The 20,994-nt window shown below is 62.2% G+C and overlaps 3 protein-coding genes and 1 long non-coding RNA gene across 6 annotated transcripts; 1 reads left to right on the top strand and 3 right to left on the bottom strand.

Annotated features, from left to right (window-relative positions):
- Window positions 1-75: 75 nt before the first annotated feature.
- LOC100544421 (uncharacterized) lies at window positions 76-20,887 on the bottom strand. Its single transcript, XM_085226935.1, has 10 exons — window positions 20,584-20,887; window positions 20,271-20,335; window positions 20,030-20,128; window positions 19,834-19,932; window positions 18,328-19,705; window positions 8,863-9,135; window positions 6,583-6,742; window positions 5,644-5,920; window positions 4,899-5,012; window positions 76-4,634 (listed from the first exon to the last, which is right to left on the bottom strand). Exons 2-10 carry the CDS (start codon window positions 20,302-20,304, stop codon window positions 1,885-1,887), a joined length of 5,184 nt encoding a protein of 1,727 aa, XP_085083061.1. The 5' UTR covers window positions 20,305-20,335; window positions 20,584-20,887; the 3' UTR covers window positions 76-1,884.
- Window positions 9,294-12,890, bottom strand: LOC146544041 (uncharacterized). Of its 2 annotated transcripts, XR_014884067.1 has the most exons (4): window positions 12,762-12,890; window positions 11,832-11,914; window positions 10,073-10,206; window positions 9,299-9,804 (listed from the first exon to the last, which is right to left on the bottom strand). It is a non-coding gene; the product is annotated as an uncharacterized LOC146544041 (long non-coding RNA). The 2 variants fall into 2 exon arrangements; XR_014884066.1 differs by having other exon boundaries at window positions 9,294-10,206.
- RARRES2 (retinoic acid receptor responder 2) lies at window positions 12,892-14,669 on the top strand. 2 transcript variants are annotated; one of them, XM_085226801.1, is made up of 5 exons: window positions 12,892-13,158; window positions 13,739-13,843; window positions 14,082-14,186; window positions 14,276-14,402; window positions 14,480-14,669. In XM_085226801.1, the coding sequence occupies exons 1-4, from the start codon at window positions 12,994-12,996 to the stop codon at window positions 14,387-14,389; spliced, it is 489 nt and encodes a 162-aa protein (XP_085082927.1). In that variant the 5' UTR covers window positions 12,892-12,993; the 3' UTR covers window positions 14,390-14,402; window positions 14,480-14,669. The 2 variants fall into 2 exon arrangements, with proteins under 2 accessions (XP_085082927.1, XP_010725285.2); XM_010726983.2 differs by having other exon boundaries at window positions 12,893-13,158; window positions 14,503-14,669.
- Window positions 14,822-18,327, bottom strand: LRRC61 (leucine rich repeat containing 61). The gene is made up of 2 exons (XM_019611151.3): window positions 16,836-18,327; window positions 14,822-15,901 (listed from the first exon to the last, which is right to left on the bottom strand). Exon 2 carries the CDS (start codon window positions 15,856-15,858, stop codon window positions 15,082-15,084), a length of 777 nt encoding a protein of 258 aa, XP_019466696.2. The 5' UTR covers window positions 15,859-15,901; window positions 16,836-18,327; the 3' UTR covers window positions 14,822-15,081.
- Window positions 20,888-20,994: the final 107 nt, after the last annotated feature.

Raw genomic sequence — 20,994 nt, forward strand, 5'->3', positions numbered from 1 at the left:
AAAAGGGATGGACGAGTGGCTCCCACCCCGAGGGCTGGGGCACAGTGCTGCCCCAGGAAGGAGGAGGCAGGAACCTGCTGTGAGTAAGCTTTTATTTTAAATAACCTCAAAAAAATAGTTGCAAGGACCTGCAATGTCGCTGGAGCGTGATGGTGGGTGAGCGGGGCTGAGTGCTGGAGGGAGCAATGCCCACTCCCTGCCTGGGGATGGAGCCAGGGACCCCAAGCCAGGATGCCACCATCCCTCGTGTGGTCGTGCCACCAGCTGGGCGCTTTGCTAACGGAAAACATCCTTACCCAGCATGCAGGGACCATCCCGGTGCGCCCTCCTGGCTGCTCCAAGTCCTGGGGCTGAGCAGCTCTGGTTATCGCCTGCTCCATCCCTGCCCACTGGGGCCACCGCGCCCACTGCCCCAGGCTGTGTCCCTTTGGGTGTTGGACATCTCCAGGAATGGAGACCCCACCTCTGTGCTGGGCAGTCGGTGAATGCTTGCTGACTGCACAGCAAGCAGTGCTCCCTTACGCTGTGCCCCGAGGTATGCCCCAGAACACAGGGGAGGAGGCGGTGGCAGGCAGAGCGCACCCAGGACGGCGCCGCACCAGGCACCGCTAACAGCATCCCGCATGTCCTCAGCGAAGGTCTGTGCCAAACCATTGTAGCAAGGAGGCTCTGCAGCTGAGCGAAGCGAGACAGGGGTGTGCTGCTAGGGCTGGGGCTGGCTGCACAGCTCACAGCACGAGGGGAGCAACGGCAAGCCGGCCTCTCTGGACACAGCAGGCAAGATTTGCTTCCCCTTTTATGCGAAGCGCGTTTCCAAGCAGGAACAGCTTCCAGGCCAGCGGTTCCCATCCCTAAAGCTCTGCCCCACAGCCCTGCCCCAGCCAGACAGCTCCACACTGCTCGCCCACGAGCACGAGCGCAGCTGTGGGCAGTGCAGACACCACAGCCCAGCACTCCTGGTTATCTATGCAGAAGTTAGGTGAGTACCAGAAAGAGGTGCTAGTCAGAAAGGTTATCCATAGAGCAAGTACAGAAGCAGAAGCTACATTCCCCATCCCCACCCCCCATATTCACCCTGTATTACCCCTCCCGGCTCGGAGGAGATACTCAGCTGTGATCCTCAAGGGTCCTCGAGGCAGGAAGGGACCCATCGCTGCCCTCTGCAGCTCACTCATCCCCCAGCGAAGCTACTCCTTCTCTGCCCACGCTGGTGGGCAGCCAATAGCAGGGGCACAGCTCCGGCCCTCAGACATTTTGTGGAGGGACATCAGTCTGGATGATGAGGACAAAGGGCTCCAGCAGAAGCTCCGAGCCCACCAAGGCCCCTCTCCGCCCCACACCAGGTCTGCATGTTGCACGACTGCAACGCTCAGCCTGGAGCCAGGCCCCAGCAGACATGCCTCTGCCCGGCCCCCTGCACAGCAGAAGCGATCCTTAAGTCAGCATGCAGGATCCCGAGCTCCTCCCCACCCCTCACAATCCAACTCTCCACAGGCAGGTGTTGGCAGAAGTGCTGCAGACCCATGATCCAGCACCTGCTGCCCCTCAGCTCCACCTGCCTTATAAATTTGGTATGTTCAAAACACAGAAAGCTCACGCGTTGTGTCCAAGTCCATCCACTGCCTCATGACCAACCTGCCGCATCTCACACCCCACCTCCAGGGTGCTTCACTTGCAAGTGTCCTGTTCACAAGAACCACCACGGTCCTCCTGAGCCCCGCAGGCTTGGACTCGCAGCCTGCCCTGCCTCAGACTCGCACAGGTCCGCAGTAGGTCAGCAGTTGGCTCTTGGCATGAGCTCCCACCTAGCCAGGTTTGGTGTCCCTACTGCAGGAGCAACAAGGTACAGTCCCCTGCTTGGGTGGGCTCGTGGCAGCTGGCGTGTTACAAGCAGCTCGGGCACGGCGAGGTTTTCTCTTCGCTGTGCGCTCTCTCAGGCACTCTCAGGACTCTCTTGTCCTCAAAGCTTCTTCCACAGCCACCGTACTTGCACCAGATCTCAGCACGGCAGTCATGCTGGGGCTTCAGCAGCAGCTGCCTCTGGGTCACGCAGTCGGCGCAGCAGCACTGCGGCTGCAGGCTGGGCTTCCCAGCCAACCCTTCCCCACCCTCGGAGCACTTGCAGGGGCACTGCCCAGCGGGTGCCTCCTGTGGGTGCTGCGAGCCGGACACCAGGTGCTGCTCTTCCTGCATCAGCTGCAGAAGGATGTCTGCGGCCCCGGACGGGCTCTCTGCTCTGTTTGGGCCGGGCTGCGCTCCCGGCCGCAGCTCTTCCCGCGGCAGCGATCCCTGCACGGCTCCACGGGAGCAGGGCGGCAGCAGCGTGCCAGGCGGTGCGGGGCCCTTCCCCAGGGCAGCGTTGGCGTCCGGCTCGTCGCGGTGTGCCGGGCAGGTCCCCTCGCAGCAGGAGGGTGGCACACCACCGGTGTGCGTCCGGCGGTGCCGGAGGAGGTGAGCCTTCTGGCTGAAGCCCTTCCCGCACTCGGCACAGTGGAAGGGCCGCTCCCCGGTGTGGGTCCTCTGGTGCACAGCCAGGTTCACCTTCTGCCGGAAGCGCTTGCCGCACTCGGCGCAGGCGTGAGGCCGCTCGCCAGCGTGGCCCTGCCGGTGCAGCTGCAGCTCGCCGTGCTCCTCAAAGGACTCCCCGCAGAGCGAGCAGGGGTACGGGCTGCCGGGGTGGCTCTGCAGGCTGGGCGGTGTCTGGCCGGGGCCCGGCTCGCTCTGGGGCCGCTCCACCACGTGCACGCGCTGGTGGACCCGGAGGGAAAGCTTGCTCTTGAAGCGCTTGGGGCACTCCAGGCAAGTGAAGGGCTGCCTGCCCGAGTGGGTCTTCTGGTGGGCGATGAGGTTGGGCTTCTGGGCGAAGCGCTTGCCGCACTGGGTGCAGGCGAAGGGGCGCTCCCCGGTGTGCGTGCGGTAATGCGTCACCAGGTTGCCCTTCTGGTTGAAGCGGCGGCCGCAGACGCCGCAGGTGAAGGGCCGCTCGCCGGTGTGGATGCGCTGGTGAGTCACCAGGTTGGTCTTCAGGCTGAACCTCTTCCCGCAGACGTCACAGCGATAAGGACCCCGGCCCCGGTGGTTCTGGCGGTGCTTTACCAAACGCTCATACTGCACAAAACTTCTCCCACACTCAGGGCACAGCCAGGCTCTCCCCTCCATGTCTTTCTCCTGGGGAGATTTGGTGGACAGCTCATCTCCGGAGCTCTTGTCGTGCTCAGGGCACTGGTAGGACTTCTGCCCCACGTGAGTCTTCTGGTGAGCAACCAAGGAGATCCACAGGCCAAAGCTGTTGCCACACTGATTGCAGATAAAGGGCTTCTCCGCTCCGGGGGTGGGCGGTGTGGGGGCCGTGCCGTCCCCGAGGACGGGCTGCACCCCGAGGTGCCCCAGGAGGTGCGGGCCGGGGCTGAAGCCTGCAGTGCAGCCAGCAGGAGCCTCTGTGGCGGGGCCATGCTGCGGCCGGAGCAGAGTCACCTTGGGGCAAAACCCCTCCCCACACTGCACGCAGGGGAAGGCCTGCTCCCCTAGATGGGCCTGCTGTGTGGGCAGCAGCTGCTCCTTCGAGGGGAAGCCCTTTTCCGTGCACGAGTATAGCTCCTGGCCTTCGGGGATCTTCTGAACAGGCAGCGGTGGCATGGAGCTGAAAGGAGCCTCCTGCTCCAGGCTGCCTGGCTGCAGCAGTGTGGGTGCAGCCCCGAAGGGTAGGGTGGGAGCTGGACCCCGGCCCGGGCACCTCCGCTGGCGAGGGGCGTGTGTCTTCTGGTGGGCTTTGAGGGACACCTTGTCCTTGAAGCACTTCTGGCACTGCCCGCAGGGGTAGGGGCGGACATCAGTGTGGGTGCTCTGGTGTGTCACGAGGTTGGTTTTCTGTGTGAAGCGCTTGCCGCACTGGGTGCAGGCGAAGGGGCGCTCCCCGGTGTGCACGCGGTAGTGCGTCACCAAGTTGGTCTTCTGGTTGAAGCTCCTGCCACACAGGAAGCAGGTGAAGGGCCGCTCGCCCGTGTGGATGCGCCGGTGCGTGATGAGGTTGGGCTTCTGCCGGAAGCTCTTCCCACACTCAGGGCACACAAAAGGGGTGTCGTCCTGGTAGCTGCGCTGCGTAGCCCGCAGCTTCGGTTTGCCGGAGCCACCGTCCTCCTGCTCACCCCCTGCCAGCGCCTTCTCGTTGGCGGCGTGGATGCGCTGGTGGGCCAGGAGGTTGGCCTTCTGGCTGAAGCTCTTGCCGCACTGCGTGCAGGGGAAGGGCCGCTCCCCAGTGTGCACACGGCGGTGGGTCAGCAGGTTGGGGCGCTGGCTGAAGCTCTTCCCGCAATCCCCGCACCTGTAGGGTTTCTCCCCGGTGTGGATCCTCTCGTGAGTGATGAGGCTCTGCTTCTGGCGGAAGCCCTTCCCGCACTGGGCGCAGCGGAAGGGGCCATTGCCAAGCTGGGGCACCCAGCAGCCCACCCTGGAGGGCAGCGGGCTGAGGCCGGCCGCGCCGTCCCGCTCCGTGCCTGCCCGCTCGGGTGCGCGCTGCCCGCCATGGAACCAGCGGCTGGAGCTGCTGGCACCGGTGGGGTACAGCTCCAGAGAGCCTGCAGCAACCCCGGGCTTCTCATCAGGCTGCTCCACCTTGTTCGTTCGGACAGGCTCAACTAGATGTCAAAAAGATTCAGGGCGTTAACGTCAGTGTCTTTCGCTTGGCTTCAAGCACCCTAATTAACCAGGGGGTTTAGGACCCTTTCCAGAGCCCTATTCCCCCGTGTCTTGGTGAGTGCAGTGCTGGCAGACAGCAGTAATGGCAAACAAAATCCCGTTAGCTGGCCTCAAATGGCTGCAAGCAGCTCTCCAACAAGACCATCATTCCCCCGCCAAGGCCAATTTCCAGCAGCCCCACTGAGGACACACGCAACACCTACCTGCACAGGGGCTCACGAGGATCTTGCTGTCCTCCTGCATCTGCTGGCCTTCAGGGAACGGCTCCTCCGACTGTTTAATACCGAACAAGCCACCGGGCTTGAAAAATCTGTAGCCTGGTTGAAGGGATAAGAGCTGGTCACCATGAACTGTCACACTGCAAAACACGCATTTGGCATACACATCATTATGCTGGAGATGCCTGCGTTAATTCACAAATAAGCTAAAATTAACTAAGCCTCAGGGCATCGCTTTCATCTATTTTAAGCTTCTGCTGCCTGAAGCATAATTAAAGATAAAAAGAAATATAAGCTCCACGCTCCCTCCTCCTGGCAACGTGTGCTCCAGTGAAAGGTGAGAGAGAACACCGTTCCTCAGCAAACAATGTTCTTTCCAAAGTCTTTCACAAACTCGCCCAAGTATCCTTAGATCTTACCTGATGCTTTTATGACAGGATTTCAAAGGCTACCACAAAAATGCAATTAATTACAACAAGAGCCTCCCAAACAGAAGAAAAGGCTACATCTGTACAAGAAGGAGCCCCGCTGCCAGAGCGGCTGCAGTGCAGGTGGGGGGTTTCCTCCCTGGGTGCCACACTTGCACACATTTATGTATGGTTTCTACTCCTCCCTCTGCTCCTTCCACCCCTGCTGCAGCCCCTCCACCAACTGCACTCCAGAGAATGCAGAAACGCAGCACCAAACTCACTCCCTTGTGGGTGAGCCCCCACCAGCCCTGAGCCCTCACCTGTGCAGGGGTCAGAGGGGATCTCTGCACCCGCAGAACCCAGTTCATGTCCAGCCCTGGGCACCTCGTTCAGCCTGGGGTAAGGCAGCAGGTTCAGGATGTGGGCAGGCTGCTCCAGGAGAGAGGAGATGTGTTTCAGCAGCTGGCCATCGCTTTTCTGGTTTGGTTCGGTTTGGTTTTCTCTGTTCTCTGGGTTTTCACCACGCACAGAAGTGCTTGGCAGCATCCTGGCACCCTGAGCGCTTCCTTGGTCTTTCCCTCGTGCAGGAGTCGGGTGCTAGGAGGTTTCACAGGACCCTGTGATATTTCCCACTGTGCCTCTGACTTGTTTCAGCACAACACAGCTCCCTCAGCTTCCCTATCAGCAGAGCATTGCTTGGCACAGATCCTCAAGAGGAGCTTGCTCTGGGCTGATGCCCCGTGCCCACCGCCCTCCTGACCTGGGGTGATCCACCCAGGCTACCTGCAGCTGTGACCGCTGAGCCTCAATTCCCAACCAACCCAGGGTCAGGACCAGAGGAGGAGCCCAAAGCATCTCTCCTGCAGAGCTCAGCACCCATCCCACCCACCTTCCCTCCCCAGGACTCCTCTCTTCCTCCCTCAGAGCTCTGCTGCAGTTTGGCAGGAACACAAGGAGAACAGATGGCACAAGGCACTGAGACCAGCCAGCGCTCCGATGACTGTCACAACTTCAAGAAGTGACAATTTAAAAGGAAAAGTCTTGCACAGGACTAGCGGTGCTTCCTTGGGTTACAGCATTTCTAAACGACAAGAAAAGCAAGAAACCACCAGGGGGGTTTCCAGCCCCCGGGAAACCACCAAAAAGCCGCCACCATGGAAGCGCCGCAGCACAAAAGAGGATCAGCAGCTCAGCCTCCCCCCAGCGCGCTGCAAGCGGCCCTCAGGGATGGAGCACGCCCCGCCACCGCCACGCCGTACCTGGGGAGCCCCCCCCGCAGACATGGTTCCCCCAGGGCCCAGATGGCACACGGACGGGACGCAGACTCTCGGGGTGACGCGGGGCGGCGGCTGTCCTCTCCTTCCACCTTCCAGTGCCGGTTTGGAGCTTCCCCAACTTCCTCCAAATGGCTGCGGGTCCCTGCGAGAGCAGAGCAGTGTGAGCGCGGCACGGAGCGGCGCGCAGCGGGGAGCGGCTGGGCGGGCGCCCGGACCCTCCTCCTCCTCCTCCGAGCTCTCCGAGGGGAAAGGAAGGAGCCAGCGGCGGGGTCTGGCCTGAGTTCAGAGCCTCTGTTTACAGTGCAGCCTCCCGCAGCCCATGGTGCTGCTGGGATTTGTAGGCGCAGGGAGGGGGAAGCCGCAGCTGAACGGCCCCGCGGAACGCGGCCATGCCTGGCCAGACTCGCTCTGCTCAGAGCCTGGCACCAATGCTGCGTGCCCCAGCTGCAAGGCATGCCTGGCTGCAGGCTGAGCTGCCTTCATTCCATCTCACGGGGTGATGCTGGTTTTAGGGAAGCCTCAGACAGAAAAAAAATACATCTGCTTTTGCTGAAGGGCCGCAGGGCTCGCTGCTTCCTCCAGTGGCAGCCCAACACGACACAGTCCCTGAGGACACAGTGACAGCCACAGCGCTCCCACGAGTCCCACATCACTTTACAAAGACTCCAGGGTTCACACATGTCCCCGCCCAGGCCCAGCTAGCACAGGACCCTTGATTCAAAAGTGATGCTGTCAATTATGGAACATGATGGCATCAAGAAACCACTGCAATCTCACAGCCTGGGAAACTTCGCGTTTCCAGCCAGCTGCCCAGCATCCAAGGCAACACCAGTGTTCCCAAACAGTGCCCAGGGCCGGAGCAGAACAACACTGTCTCATGTTCAGTACTTCCTGGGCCCCACGTCTGTGCTGCCTGTGCCCTACAGACATAATGTGGTGAGAAACCCGAGTCCTTGTGAGGCTTTGTGTGAAAACACCATCTTATGAGCAAACAAGGCCACGTCTGGAAATAGTGCAAGGTGGGTGTGTGACTCTCTTCCTGCTCAATGGTTACAGCAATCTTGTCCAGTTCTGCAGGGCCACAATTACTACAAGGAAATACATTCTCTTGAGCCCCAGCTGTGTTGGGGATGCCTTGATAAGCACCTACCCTTAATTAGGAGGGCTATTTGGGGAGATCTGCTGCTGCGAGTACTAGTGGTTCAGTGTGAAAGAAGGTTGGGCTATGAGCTGCTTTATGCAGTTTGCTGTAACTAATGGCTCCGAGTCCTCGAGTGCACCTGACTGTGCCACTCAGCTAAGAGCTCAGAAACTCTGCATCCTGTGGGCATTGCCACTCAGACATTGTGACACCGCGATACTCTTAGCCACATCCATCAGGTGTCAGCCATCACAAGGGGACCAGCCCAGCAGAGGTGAGTGCAATGGGGGTGGGGGCTGGGATCCCCTTGTTCAGGACTGCTTTGTGGGGCTCTGAGGCCTCTTGGCAAGCCTCTAAGTATCCAGGCAGATGCGTCTGCCTCTCAAATTAAACCGGATAGCTTCTTAATCTCGAGGTCTATCGATCTCTATACGTCTCTATGCCTTGTACCAGACCTACCTCTGGGTCTGCATGCCTCTAGGTCTCTTGGCTGGACTGTGGCCTCTCTCCAGGCCTCCCGGCCATCCTCTTGGTTTTACACCCCCTGGCCTCCCTGTGTGCTACGAGCCCTGTTTGGCCTCGAGATCTCCCTTTGGTCTGAAGGCTTTAAGGCCTTCTGTCTGCCTTCCTGCCTCCCCCCTTGCTCTTCAAGCCTCCAGGCCTCCAGGCCCGCGCTCCACGTTGCTTGTAGATGTCTCAGCCTTGGGACAGATGGAGAAGAGAGTTCTGAAGCGTGGCAGAAGTTCGTTCGCGACGGCCCCGCGGCCGACGCCCGCGTTTCAGCCTCGGTGCCGCGGCGCGGGGGCACCCACACGACATCTCCTCAGCGTGCCCATCCTCGCGGCGCGGGGCGAACGGGACGAGCGGCGAGAGCGGGCGAGGCCGGGCCTCATTCTACGGGCGGCCTGCGGAGGGCGCCGGGGCGGCCCGCACCGGGCTCGGTCGCTGCCCCCCACCCCTCCCGGAGCCCGGCCACCGCCCCGGCCCCCTCCCGCTCTCCTCAGCGAGGCCTCGCCGCCCCCCGGCCCGCCCCCCTCACCCTGGATCCGGCCGGGCCCTCGCGTTGCCGTGGCGACGCCCCCCTCCCCTAGGCCCCGGGCCGCCTCCCCGGGGGAACTCACGGCCGCCGGCGTCCCGCGACGCGCTGACGTAGACGCGGCGGTGACGTCAGCGCGGCGGCGACGCCGGGAGGCGCGCGCGCGACTGCGGGGGAGGGGGGTGGGAAGGAAGAGGCGGCCGTTGCTCTCCTGCAGTCTCGCGAGAACGCCTCGCCCCGCACTTCCGGCTCAGCGCGCCTGTCCTGCGGCGGCACTCGTAGACCCGGGGGGAGGGGAGGAGCGGAAGTAGCGCGCGGCACCATAGACAGCAGAGCGCTGCCAGAGCGCCCGGAAGTGCTACCATAGAATACCGGAAGTGGGCCAGAGCGTCCCACGCTCACCCCCCTCATTGCCCACTACCAATGGGAGTTTCGGCCTGTTTTTGGGGATCCCCACAGATGTGTCCCGGGGGCTCGGATGAGCTTAATTCAGGGAACCCGACGATCGCCCTTATCAACCTGAGCCGTCTGCTGGGTGGTTTTAGGAGCTGTTCTGATCCCACAGCTCCCACGCCACCCCCTCAGGTGTCCGCCTCGCCCCGAGGCAGCACACAGGATCCCCCCGCGGTTCTCTTCGTTTATTTCTGTAGGGAACTCTGTGCATTTACACAAATAAATGAAGGGTAGGAGGAGTAAAGCTGGGGTTGCAAAGTCAGGGAGTGCAGCCCCGGAGCAAAGTCCGGCCCTGAGCAGGCATTCATGCTGCTCCAAGTGCAGCTCGTGTGTTTCTTTTCATTTTTATCCTCAGGAAATCCATCTCTCCAGCTCCCCATCTCTCCCGTGGCTCTGCCTTTGTCCTGGTGCAATGAACCCACGAGTCAATCCCTTTTGCTGCCATATCTGTTGCTAGGAGTACCAGATCCTGTCCCTCTCTGGGCCAAAGGTTTGTTGTTCCAAGCTCAGAGATGCCCTCGGTCCTCCGTTTAAAGGAACGTCCAGAGCTCCTGGAGCACTTAATTGCACGTATCTGTGGAGGGAAGGAAGAAGTCTTGCCAAAGACAAGAGATACTCAGTATTTGATCACCAGCCATGTGCATCTGATCACCTTTTCCAGTCAAATTTGTAGGATATGGTTTCCCATACAAGACTTCAGAAGGACCAGCTCATTCCCTAACTCTGGGGGTTGTTTGAATTCTCAGCCAAATGCCAAAAAGAGAATTTCCACCTGTTTCAAATTTTTTTCTTGGCATAATTTTCCAGTCTGCCCTTTTTAATGTTTGGTTCCTTCTTTCTACCTGATCTCCCGACTGCTGTCTCCATGGGGTACGTGAGTCCCTCTTCATTTGCAGGAGCCCAGATATTCCTTGGGTGATTTCTGCTACGAAATGAGGTCCTCTATCTGATGATAGTCCTCCTGGAGTGCCAAATCCTGCAATAATTATTTCTTTCAGTAAAACTGTGGGTATTTCTCATGCTTTGTTGGTTCAGCACAAGAGTGCCTCAAAGCACCCAGAAAGGTATCAGCCAATACTGATATTTACACTCATTACACTTCAGTAATTCAGAAAACAAATCCATTTGCCAATATTCCCTGCATACAGAACCTCTTTTTAACTCAACTGGGGAAGATCTACTCATAATTTTATCACATAAATCCTGTGCCTCTGGACAATACTTTTAGCAGTCAATAACACTGATTCCTACAGCATGTCTTCAGCACGAGCTTCTGTCCCCATATGAATGCTCTTGTGTGTCCTTTCCATTTACTGTTTCATTGTGGGAGGGGTCGCTACTCACTGTCCATCAGGTGTTGCCCACCATCCTTCAGCTGTTGTAGCACACCTTAACAGCTCTGCTAACTCAGCCTGTGTTTTCATACAAACAGGAGTCTTAATACTTTGGAATGTCTCAGGAAGTGAGGCTCCTCGTTACTGACAGTGACGTTTCCTTGGCAGCTTCATCTGCTCCTCTCTTCCCTTTGATGACTTCGGTGTGTTGGACTGGTCGGCCTTGCAGTGAATCACCACCACTTCTCTTGGTTTGATAATTGCATCAACTAATCCCATAATTTCTGCACTGTGCTGTGTAGGATTGCCTTGAGATGGTAGTAACCCACTTTCTTCCCACGTAGCTTCTCGCACACAACAGTGCCAGGTTTAGAAGGCTCAGCATTTGTAACGTCACATCATTAAAGTAGCCACATCTTGTTCTTATCATAAGTTGTCTGAGGTATAATTTGTTCAACAAATCCCATCCCATGAGAGGTGAAGGGCATTCTGGCATTTACAAAAACTCACCTGTTAAAATCTAATTTCCAGTTTCACATCTATTTGATTGCAAAAAGGTTTAAGCTCTTGCTTTCCCATGGCCCAACTACCAGCACAGAATACTTCAATGTCCTTCAACACTTTACAGCAGAAGAAGTAGCTCTGGTATCTGCTAAGAAGACAATAACTGAATTCCCTGAGACCTCTACATGTTCCTCTTGTTCCTCAGCTTATGGCTTGCATTATAGCAGCCTGGCTGCATTCTGCTGCTGTTCAGTTTCTCTCTTCGTTCCTTCCCTACTTCCCCATTGTTATTTACCCTATAGACCATTTCACTCCATCATGAAGCAGACATCCCCAAAATCCCATCAGCTTTCCGCCGGGTCTCCCAGATTTCGGGGCCGACTGCCCAATGAACAACACATCCAACAACACAGTTTTATTCCCTTGCCCTTCCAGATGGAGGTCAGCCCATAACGCGCTCGGCCCCTTGGCTGAGCCCTGTGTCACCCTCTGTGATTTGGAGCTATTTGGGTACCCCATGTTGTACCCCATACATTGTTGAGTATTAATGCCGTTTCATCGTTAGCCCCCAAGCTCTTTCCACCAACTTACATTTCCATCTGATATCATCACCATTTTGTAACACAAATCAACATGCTGAATTTCATCCCACTCACCTACACAACAACATGAATTACAGTATTGCATTATAATTCCAAGTTCCCATTTCAGCCCCCATCACCCACTGTATCCACTGCCCAGCGCTGCAGACAATAGCACCCACCTTCAAAGACAACTTTAGTCATGTTGTGACTAAGACTTCCTCTAATTAATCACTTTGGCAGTTGTGAGGGTGGTTGTCCTCACCTGCATAGAAGCACAAATTGCTGTGTGAGGGTACACATATGAAGAGTTGGCTAAAGATCAGTTCTTGGCTGACAATGACGTGAGGTTGTTTTGTTTCTATCACAGCAGTGGTTAAAACAAGTCAGCCAATTAATTTCCTTACAATCCAGCTGTCTGCAGGGGTTGGCACTGAGCTGCTCTGGAGGTATTTGGACACTGCTTGTCTGTGCATGGTGTAACTCCTGTGTTGCCCTGTCCGGAGCCAGGTTGGACTCGATGCTGGACCCAGTGATGCTGCTGGGTCCCCGCTTTGCCCTGCAACCCTACCCCATCCTCACAGCCCCCCATGGGTGCTCTCTGATGGGTTTATGGCCTTGTACTGTGATGCCCCATCCGTGGAGGCATTGAAGGCCATGCCGGATGTGGCTCTGGGCAGCCTGGGCTGCTGGTTGGTGACCCTGCGCATCGCAGGGGGTTGGAACTGGATGATCTTTGAGGTCCTTTGCAACCCAGCCATTCTGTGATTCTGCTGCAATGCCCAACCTGCACACAGTGCTGGAAGAAAGCACTGCTGCCTCAGAGACAAACTCAGCCCTTTCAATCCAGAAAAACTATGGAAAGCAGCCAAAAGCGGAGAAAAACTGTAAGCCGTGGGACTGCTCGGAATGGCAGAACCCAGAAAGTGCCCCAAAAGTGCCAACTCTGTGCTCTGCTGCTTGCAGGGCTCCTGAGAGTGGGGGGCTTTGAGCTGTTGTTTGCCGTCCCATCCCCACCGTGGGGCTCAGTTTGGGGGCCCCCAGCAGCCCCAGAGCCATCGCTGCTGTGCTGCCCGAGGACAGATCTCCGCCCTGTCTCTGCTCCCCTTCACCTCTCCCCACTGTGCCGTGCTGTGCTGGGGACGGAGCTGACGACGCCGATGGGGTCAAGGCTGCCGCCATCCATCCTGCGCGCCTCTGGCCACCGCTGCGGCCCCTCCTCTGCGGGGGCTGTGCAGGGCCGTCCGATGGGCGGAAAGGGGCAGTTCCCAGGAAATTGGTTAATGAGAGACCAAAATCAACAAGCGGTGGTGGGCAGCAGGCTGGCCGGGCTGCGCGGCGGGGATGAAGCGGCTGCTGGGCATCGCCGTGGCCGTGCTGGCGTTGGCGGCCGCCGGGCAGAGCCCGCTGCAGCGGCGCGTGGTGAAGGATGTGCTGGACTACTTCCACAGCCGCAGCAACGTCCAGTACCTCTTTAGGGAGCAGTCGGTGGAAGGGGCCGTCGAGAGAGTGAGTGCTGGGGAGGCACGGGGGTCCTCATCCTGCTCCAGGCTGTGGAATTGTGTGGGGTGAGGGGCGAGCTGTCACCGAATGGGGGGGATGGGGGTGGCATGGTGTCACTGCTGGGGATGCAGAGCACCACGGGTCCCTGGTGGGCTGGCACGGTGGTGCCTGCTGGCACGGCATGGGGCTCAGCTACTCATTAACCACACTGTGGGTAGGACTGAACAGCGCCTGGTGCCCCGCTGTCCCCTGGCAGGACACGGCGTCCCGTTCCTGTCCTCTCCCCAGCAGGCAGCTGAGGGCTGTAGGGTGGGTTTGTACTGAGGGTTGGGAGCCTCACTGCGGAGCCTGGGGTTACTTTTTGGGGCTGGCGTCACTTTTGGGTACTGGGGTCCCTCTATCCCTACTCCTGGTCCTGCTGGCACGCTGGGGCTGGGTTTGGTGCCATCTCATCCTTGCCCATCCCAAGGCACTGCAGCAGCTCCTCCGTGGACACCCCAATAATCCTGTGATGAGCTCTGGTGAGCCAGGCACAGCCCTCAGCCCGTCCCCCCACACCTCTCATGGGACATTTCCCCTGCACCAGGTGGACTCATCGGGGACGTTCGTCCAGCTGCGCCTTAACCTTGTACAGACAGCATGCAGGAAGCAAACACAGAGGAGACAGAACTGCAGGATCATGGAGAACAGGGTGAGGTGGGGGCTGCACCCCCTGAGCCAGCACCCCATCTCCAGACATGGGGGCAGGGTGGTTTCATCCCTTCTCCCTCCCTCCCGCCCTGGTTGCCATCTGCCCATCCTGTCCAGCAGAGCTGCTGGTGCTGGGGGTGATGAGAAAGCCATGCTCCAGGGGTGTGGGGGATGTCCCCAGGGCTGGTGGTGGGGTCTGGATGCTGGCACCGGTGGTGATGGCCGTGTTGTCTCCGCAGAGAAAGCCAGCCTGCTTGGCCTGCTACAAGTTTGACAACAGCGATGTCCCCAAGGTGCTGGACAAGTACTACAACTGTGGCCCCAGCCACCACTTGTCCGTGAAGGTGAGCTCTCCCCAGGGGTGGGCTCAGCTCTAAGAGGTGCTCTGGGAGCCGGCACATCCCACAGTGATGCCCTGTGCTCTGCCCTGCAGGAGATCAGACAACGTGACGAGGCTGAGTGCAGGGCTGTGGAGGAGGCCGGCAAGGCGAGCGATGCCCTCTATCTGCCTGGCATGTTCGCTTTCTCCAAGGGGCTGCCAGCCTAGGTGCCCACGCGCAGTAAGTCCCACCTGGAATGTTCCTCTGGGGTGAGCACGGGGACCTGCAGGCAGCGGGTTCCTGCAAACAGCCCTCAGCACCCCCTGTCCCCTCTTTGCAGTCCAGCAGCCACCACATCCCCAGCCCAGGAGGAGGATGCTGACACGGGGCCCCCCAGCCCCCAGCTTGCCGCCCCTCAGCGCTGTGCAGTGAAGGGAAGGTCGTCCGCAGTGCCCCCCAGCTCCTGACAGTGTCTGCATGCACCATTAAACCCCAGCTCTGCCTCTGTTTCTCTGCTTCATTCCTACCCAGGATCTCTGTGTGCGGTGCGATGGGGTGGGCTGTGCCACCCCCAGCCTGAGCCACGCTCCGCTCTGTGGGCACACTGGTGGGAGGAGGGATGGGGATGCTCAGAGGCTCGGAACAAAGCAGCAGAGACCTCAGGGACAGCACATTTACTGCACAGCTGCTCCGGCAGCAGGACCCCGTGACCCCCCTCGGTCCCCACATGCAGCCCCCAGGTCCGCATCCCTCTTTGCGGGATGGTTGCCTGGGGTCAGTTCCAAAACCTGCCAGCGTTGGTGCAAAGGCAGGAGTCCATTCCCCACATCCGAGGTCCCCGTGGATCCCCCGAGCTGGGAGCCCGCGGAGGTCTGTCCTGCACACGCGGGAGCGGCGTGGAACGGAGCGGAACGGCCGCTCAGAAGACGAAGGATCCAGGGTCGGCGCGCCCGCTCAGCGCCCGCTCAGCCTGCGCAATGGTGTCATCGGCACGGCGGCCCAACTCGCGGCACTCCCGCAGCGCCTCGCCGAACTGCCGGTACGCCTCCTCCACGATGGAGCCGCGGCGCAGCGGCGGCGGCTCCCAGAACCCCGCCTGCACCCAGGGCTGAGCGGCGCGCGGCGGTGCGGGGCCGGGGCCGCGTCCCAGCGAGCTGTCGAGGTCGCGGCACAGCTGGAAGAGCTCGCTGCCTCGCCCCGACACGCGCTCGCCGTCGATGTCCCGCAGGCCGGGCAGCAGCTCGGGCAGCGCGGCGCGGTAGGCGGCGGTGGCGCAGACGGGGTTGCTGAGCTGGCCCAGCGCGTCGCGCAGCCGAAGGCTCTCCAAGCGCCGCAGGCCGGCCAGGCAGCGCAGCTGCTGCAGGCTGCTCACCTGGTTGCCCGCCAGGTTGAGGCTCTGCAGGCTCTCGCAGGAGCCCAGCGGCTCCAGGCTGGAGATGCGGTTGCGCGAGAGGTTGAGGACGGCCAACGATTTGAGGCCGGCCAGCGGGCCCAGCTGCGAGATGGCGTTGCCGGAGAGGTCGAGCCACTCCAGGTTGGTGCAGTCGCCCAGGCAGCCCAGGTCGGCGATGCCGCGGCCGCGCAGCTTCAGCAGCAGGATGGACTCCAGAGCAAACTCCCCGGTGCTGGCCTTCAGCAGCTGAGCCGTGATGCGCGCGCCGTCGCCCTCCTCGCCCTTCTCCGCCCGTGTCTCCATGTCGGGTTGTGGGGATCTGCACCAGCACTGCACCAGCACAGCTCTGCGGGGACACCAGGGGAGGCTGCTCAGAGATGGACACTCTGGGATGGACGCCTGGGGTGGATGCTCACAGATGGATGCTCAGGGATGGACAGTCAGGGATGGATGCCCCGGGAGAGGTGCTTGGGTTGCTCAGGGCTGGCGAGACCCCCGTGTGCACGCACAGATCGCCCACCCCTGTGCTCCTACTCCTCTCGGGTGCCCCCGTTTCTCACCCCCCCCCCTCCACCCGCACACAACGAACGGCGGCTCCCGGCCGCCCCTCGGCTCCGCCTCCCGTTGTCACGGCGACCAGCGGGCGGAGCGAGCGGCACCGGCACGCAGCGGCATTGCGCGAGCGGTGGGGCGGGGAGACAGACAGACAGAGGGGGGACAGTTGGATGGATGGAAGGGAGGGAGGGAAAATGGGGGCCTGGATAGACAGACAGCTGGACAGATGGGTGGAGGGATGGATGGTATAGATGGATAGATGGGATGCATGGACGGATAGATGGGACAGATAGAAGGAGGGGGAGATGGGCAGATGGGTGGAGGGATGGATGGATGCATGCATGCATGCATGGATGGATGGATGGAAGGAAGAGGAGTGAAGGGATGTGTGGATGGATGGGATAGAGGAAGGAAGGGAGTAGCAGGCAGACAGGCGGACAGATGCATAGGACAGAAGGTGGTTGGTGTCCTCCAGCTCCCACGGCTCTCGCTGGCTGGGCACAGCACGTGGGGCAATCAGGCACTGCTCCCAGGGAACAGCAGCTGTGAGAGTGCAGCAGTGCTGTGGTGGTACCAGGGCTGCTCCCATGGCACTGAGCACCCGGGGGCCCACAGCCCTGCAGCAGTTGGAGCTGATGTCCCTGCACTACAACTGTGCCCGCGGCCTCACCACAATCAGAGTCCCTGGTCACGTCTCCATGTCACAGCTGTGCACACAGACTCACCGTGACTGATGTCCCAGTGGTGTCTCCGGTCCCCAAGCTCACCAGAGGCGATGTCCTTGATCACGTCCCCATGCCACAGCCATGCACGTAGCCTTCTCGTGATGAGTGTCCCTGGAGATGCCCCTGTCCCATAGCCGTGCCCACAGTCTCATCGTTGCCAGTGTCCTTGGTCACATCCCCATGCCACAGCAGTGCCCACCACCGGTGTCCCCGGTCCCACTACCACGCCACGGCTGTGCCCACAGCTGTGCCATCACCAGTGTCCCTGGTCACGTTGCCGAGCTCACACCTCACTCTAACTGGCATACCCAGTGATGTCCCTGCTCCCAAGCTCAGCAAGCATGTTGCAGAGCCCTGGTAGCAGTGCCTGGATACGCAGGACATCCCCTGGCTCTAGCTCAGTGCAGATTCCAGGGCCAGCCCCCCATGTCCCCTCTGCCCCCAAGCGACCACTCCAGTCCCCCATTACCAGCAGCCCCACACTGTGGCCCCTCTGCACCTCCCTTCCCCCGGGGGCTGCACCCATCCTGGGGCCGGAAGGTGCCCGGCTGCCAAGGGAAGGGCGGCAGCAAGCACAGCCCCGGCCCCCTCCCTTCCGTGGCCACCGGCCCCCCGGCATCAAAACGCAATAACAGGAAACGCAGCCGGGAGCCCCACAGCCCTGCAGAGAAGATAAACTGGAGTCCAGGGGCTGCAGGGCTGGGCCCGCAGCCACAGCCGCACCAGGGGTTCTGCGGGCAGTGACGCATGGAGCGAGGCCTCATCCTGCACCCGGGGGCTGCGTCTTGCTCTGCCCCGTGCCAATAAAAGCCCAATTCTACGTGTGCTCCTGCACAGCTCCCGCTCGCGGTTCCACAAGCAAACAAGTGTGGATTCAGCTCAGCATGCCGCACAACATGGGGAAAACAGCCCTAGGGCACACAGCCACTGCTGCACCACCAGCAGCCAGGGGGCCCTTGGGACCCCACACGGTTCCCGGAGTCCGCCCTGGGGACGCTGCGTGCCGGTTGCCCCACAGCACCAACACTGCTCAGCCCCTGTCCCCTGTGCCACCCCCTCCCCGTGCAGCTGTCCCTCCGGCAGGACGTCCCCAAGAAAAACTTAGCAAAGGGCATTTTATTGGCATTTAGGACTGGCTCCTGCCACAGTGGAGCCAGCCGTGCCCTGGCAGGGTGGGAGCCCACAAGAGCCACCAGTGGTGCTGCAGTCAAGGCGCCGGAGCCACTGAGCTGTACCCCACGTAGAGAGGGGCTGCACCGGCACCGAGCCCACACCCAGCATGCAGGGAAAAGGCATCTGAGAGCATCGCCGTGCCCGGAGGCAGCTGCCACCTTCCACCGTGCCACAGGAGCACATCGGCTCTGTCCCCACCCGTGCCACGATGCAACACAACTCCTGGGGTCTACGGTGGGCGGCAGCACCAACAGCGCCCATCCCACGCCGGAGCTGTCAGATCCTTCGCCCGCCTGCGGTGCCGGTGCAGGACGGTGCTCAGGGGCAGAGCGTGGTGGGGGCCGGTGCTGGTGCCACCCAGCCCTGCTGCGGCGCAGGCGCGGCGCTGTGGGTGCGCTCGTGGCGCAGCAGGTGGGTTTTGCGGCTGAAGCTCTTGCCGCACTGGGTGCAGATGTAGGGCCGGTGGCCGGTGTGCACGGCCTGGTGCCGCACCAGGTTGGTCTTGGAGCTGAAGCGCTTGGCGCACTGGGAGCAGCCGTAGGGCCGCGTGCCGGTGTGCACCGCCTGGTGCCGCGCCAGGTGGGACTTGCGGCTGAAGCCGCGGCCGCACTGCTCGCAGGCGAAGGGGCGCGCGCCGGCGTGCGCCTTGGTGTGGGCGATGAGGTTGGGCCGGGAGCTGAAGCAGCGCCCGCACTGCGGGCAGGCGAAGGGCCGCTCGCCCGTGTGCACGCGCAGGTGCCGCAGCAGGTGCTGGTTGTGGGCGAAGCCGCGGCCGCAGTCGGGGCAGGCGAAGGGCCGCTCGCCCGTGTGCGTGCGCTGGTGCGTGGCCAGGTTGGGCTTGTGGCTGAAGGTCTTGTCGCAGTGCGGGCAGGCGTACGGCTTCAGCCCCATGTGCCCGCGCAGGTGCGCCGTCAGGTGCCGCTTGTCGCTGAAGCCGCGGCCGCACTCGGCGCAGGCGAAGGGCCGCCCCTCCAGGTGCAGCCGGCGGTGCGACGTCAGGTTCTTCTTCCAGCTGAAGCTCTTCCCGCACTCGGGGCAGGGGAAGGGCTTCTCGTCAGCGGGCGGCTCGGCATCGGCGGGCGGCTCGGCGTGCAGGCGTTGGTGCCGCAGCAGGTGCTGCTTGTGGGCGAAGCCGCGGCCGCAGAGCGCGCAGGCGAAGGGCCGCTCGCCCGTGTGGGTGCGCAGGTGCCGCACCAGGTGCGTCTTCTTGCGGAAGCGCCGCCCGCACTCGGAGCAGGGGAACGGCCGCTCGCCCGTGTGCGTCTTCTGGTGCGAGCGCAGGTGGATCTTCTGGCGGAAGCGGCGGCCGCACTGCGCGCAGGGATAGGGCCGCTCGCCCGTGTGCACCCGCAGGTGCCGCGTCAGGTGCGCCTTCTTGCCGAAGCCTTTCCCGCACTGCGCGCAGGCGAAGGGCCGCGGCGGGCCGGGGGCCGGGGGCGCGCACTGCCCGCACTGCGCCGCGCAGCAGCAGTGTTGGCAGGTGCCGGCCGGACCCTCGCCCAGCAGCGGCCACGCGAAGGCGGGCAGCGTGCCGTAGCCCAGCTCCCCCGGCTCCTCCGGCAGCTCCGGCTCCTCCATCGGCTCCGGCTTGCAGGCGCTGCCTGGGGGCTGCCCCGCCAACAGGGTCTCGGTGGCCAGCCCGGCCACCCACTCCTCATCCTCTTCCTCTACCTTCACCTTCCGTACCAGCCAGTCCTCTGTGGGCACAGAGCGCTGCCGGTGTGTCCCACACCAAGGAAAGGCGGCACCACCGCGGGTGCCAAGCGGCCGTCACCGCGACCAGCTCATCAGCCACGGCGTGCCATGTGCCGACACATCCCCTCACCTGAGCAGCCGAGCTCCGGCCCTTGCGTGGCACCCGTTGCACCGCCACCATCGGCATCGCCCTCCGGCAGCACCTCCTCCTTGGGTACCAGCAGCCTCGCTGGGGGACACACGGTAAAGCTGAGTGCCGTGCGCTGCCCCGGCCCCACGCAGACCCCGGTGGGGGGTGGGCGCTCGCCCACAGCCCTGGCACCCACCTGAGCCGGCACAGCCCGGTGCCTCGCCGTCCTCCAGCTGTGCCCCGGCACACGGCTCCTCCGCCTGCGGCACCGGCTCCGGTTTGGCGATGGGAACACCTGCGCAGGATGGGGCCGAGCTGAGCCACAGGAAACCAGCGGGACCCGCACCATGAGGGTACCAGGGTCGGTGCCGTCACCCTGCTGAGCTGTCGGGTGCGGGGCACGGGAGCACAGCCCGCAGCGGGCAGCAGAGCCTTACCCAGGGCCAGCAGGGCATCGAAGTTCTCCCTCATGGTGCTGCTGTTGGCCTCACAGATCAGGGGGCTGCAAGGGAGGCAGGAGGGAGGGGGGGAAGGGGGCAACGGGAAACACACAGCTCGGAACCCCCCCAGCCTGGATCTTGGACCCCACCCGCCGCACACCGCCCCCCGCCGCCTCCCGTCACCCCACGTCCCGCACAGCCCCTCCCGTCCCTCCCACCCCCCGCAGCCCCCAGCCTCCCCCTCCCACCCTCCCCGCTCTCCCCATTGTCCGCAGTCGCCGCCGCCACCTCCCGCCCGTCCGTCTCTCACCGCCGTCTCGGGGCGGATCTCGTCCCGCCGCCGCTCCTACCGCCGCCGCCGCCGCCGTGGGGCCCGGCCCCGCTCCCCGCTCCCCGCCGCCCGCGGCGCTCCGCCGCCCGCCGCCCCAACGCCCCGCCGGGACCGACCGCCGCCTCCGCCGGGGCCGCGCCGGACCCCGCGCAGCGCCCACGGGGCTCAGCCGCCGCCGCCGCACGGCCCTGGCCCGGCCCTGGCAGCGGGAAGCGGCAGCGGCAACTACAGCTCCCGGCGACCGCCGCGCAGCGCCGTGCGGGGCGGGATGGGACGGGCTGGGCTGAGCGCTCCGCCCCGAGCCGAGCCGTGCCGAGCCGAGCCGTGCCGAGCCGGGCCGTGCCGAGCCGGGCCGTGCCGAGCCGGGCCGTGCCAGGCCATGCCACGCCG

The sequence above is a fragment of the Meleagris gallopavo genome, chromosome 6 (assembly GCF_905368555.1).
Source record: "Meleagris gallopavo chromosome 6, MGAL_WU_HG_1.1, whole genome shotgun sequence".
In the NCBI taxonomy this organism is placed as follows: Eukaryota; Metazoa; Chordata; class Aves; order Galliformes; family Phasianidae; genus Meleagris; species Meleagris gallopavo.

Coding starts and splice junctions, on each gene's coding strand:
- LRRC61 (XM_019611151.3), bottom strand. CDS start 15,858: ATGGAGACACGGGCGGAGAAGGGCGAGGAGGGCGACGGCGCGCGCATC.
- LOC100544421 (XM_085226935.1), bottom strand. CDS start 20,304: ATGAGGGAGAACTTCGATGCCCTGCTGGCCCTGG. Junction 19,706..19,833: donor GCCGGAGCTCGGCTGCTCAG/GTGAGGGGATGT, acceptor CTGTGCCCACAG/AGGACTGGCTGGTACGGAAG. Junction 4,635..4,898: donor CCTCGTGAGCCCCTGTGCAG/GTAGGTGTTGCG, acceptor TTTGACATCTAG/TTGAGCCTGTCCGAACGAAC.
- RARRES2 (XM_085226801.1), top strand. CDS start 12,994: ATGAAGCGGCTGCTGGGCATCGCCGTGGCCGTGCTGGCGTTGGCGGCC. Junction 13,159..13,738: donor TGGAAGGGGCCGTCGAGAGA/GTGAGTGCTGGG, acceptor CCCCTGCACCAG/GTGGACTCATCGGGGACGTT. Junction 13,844..14,081: donor GCAGGATCATGGAGAACAGG/GTGAGGTGGGGG, acceptor TTGTCTCCGCAG/AGAAAGCCAGCCTGCTTGGC.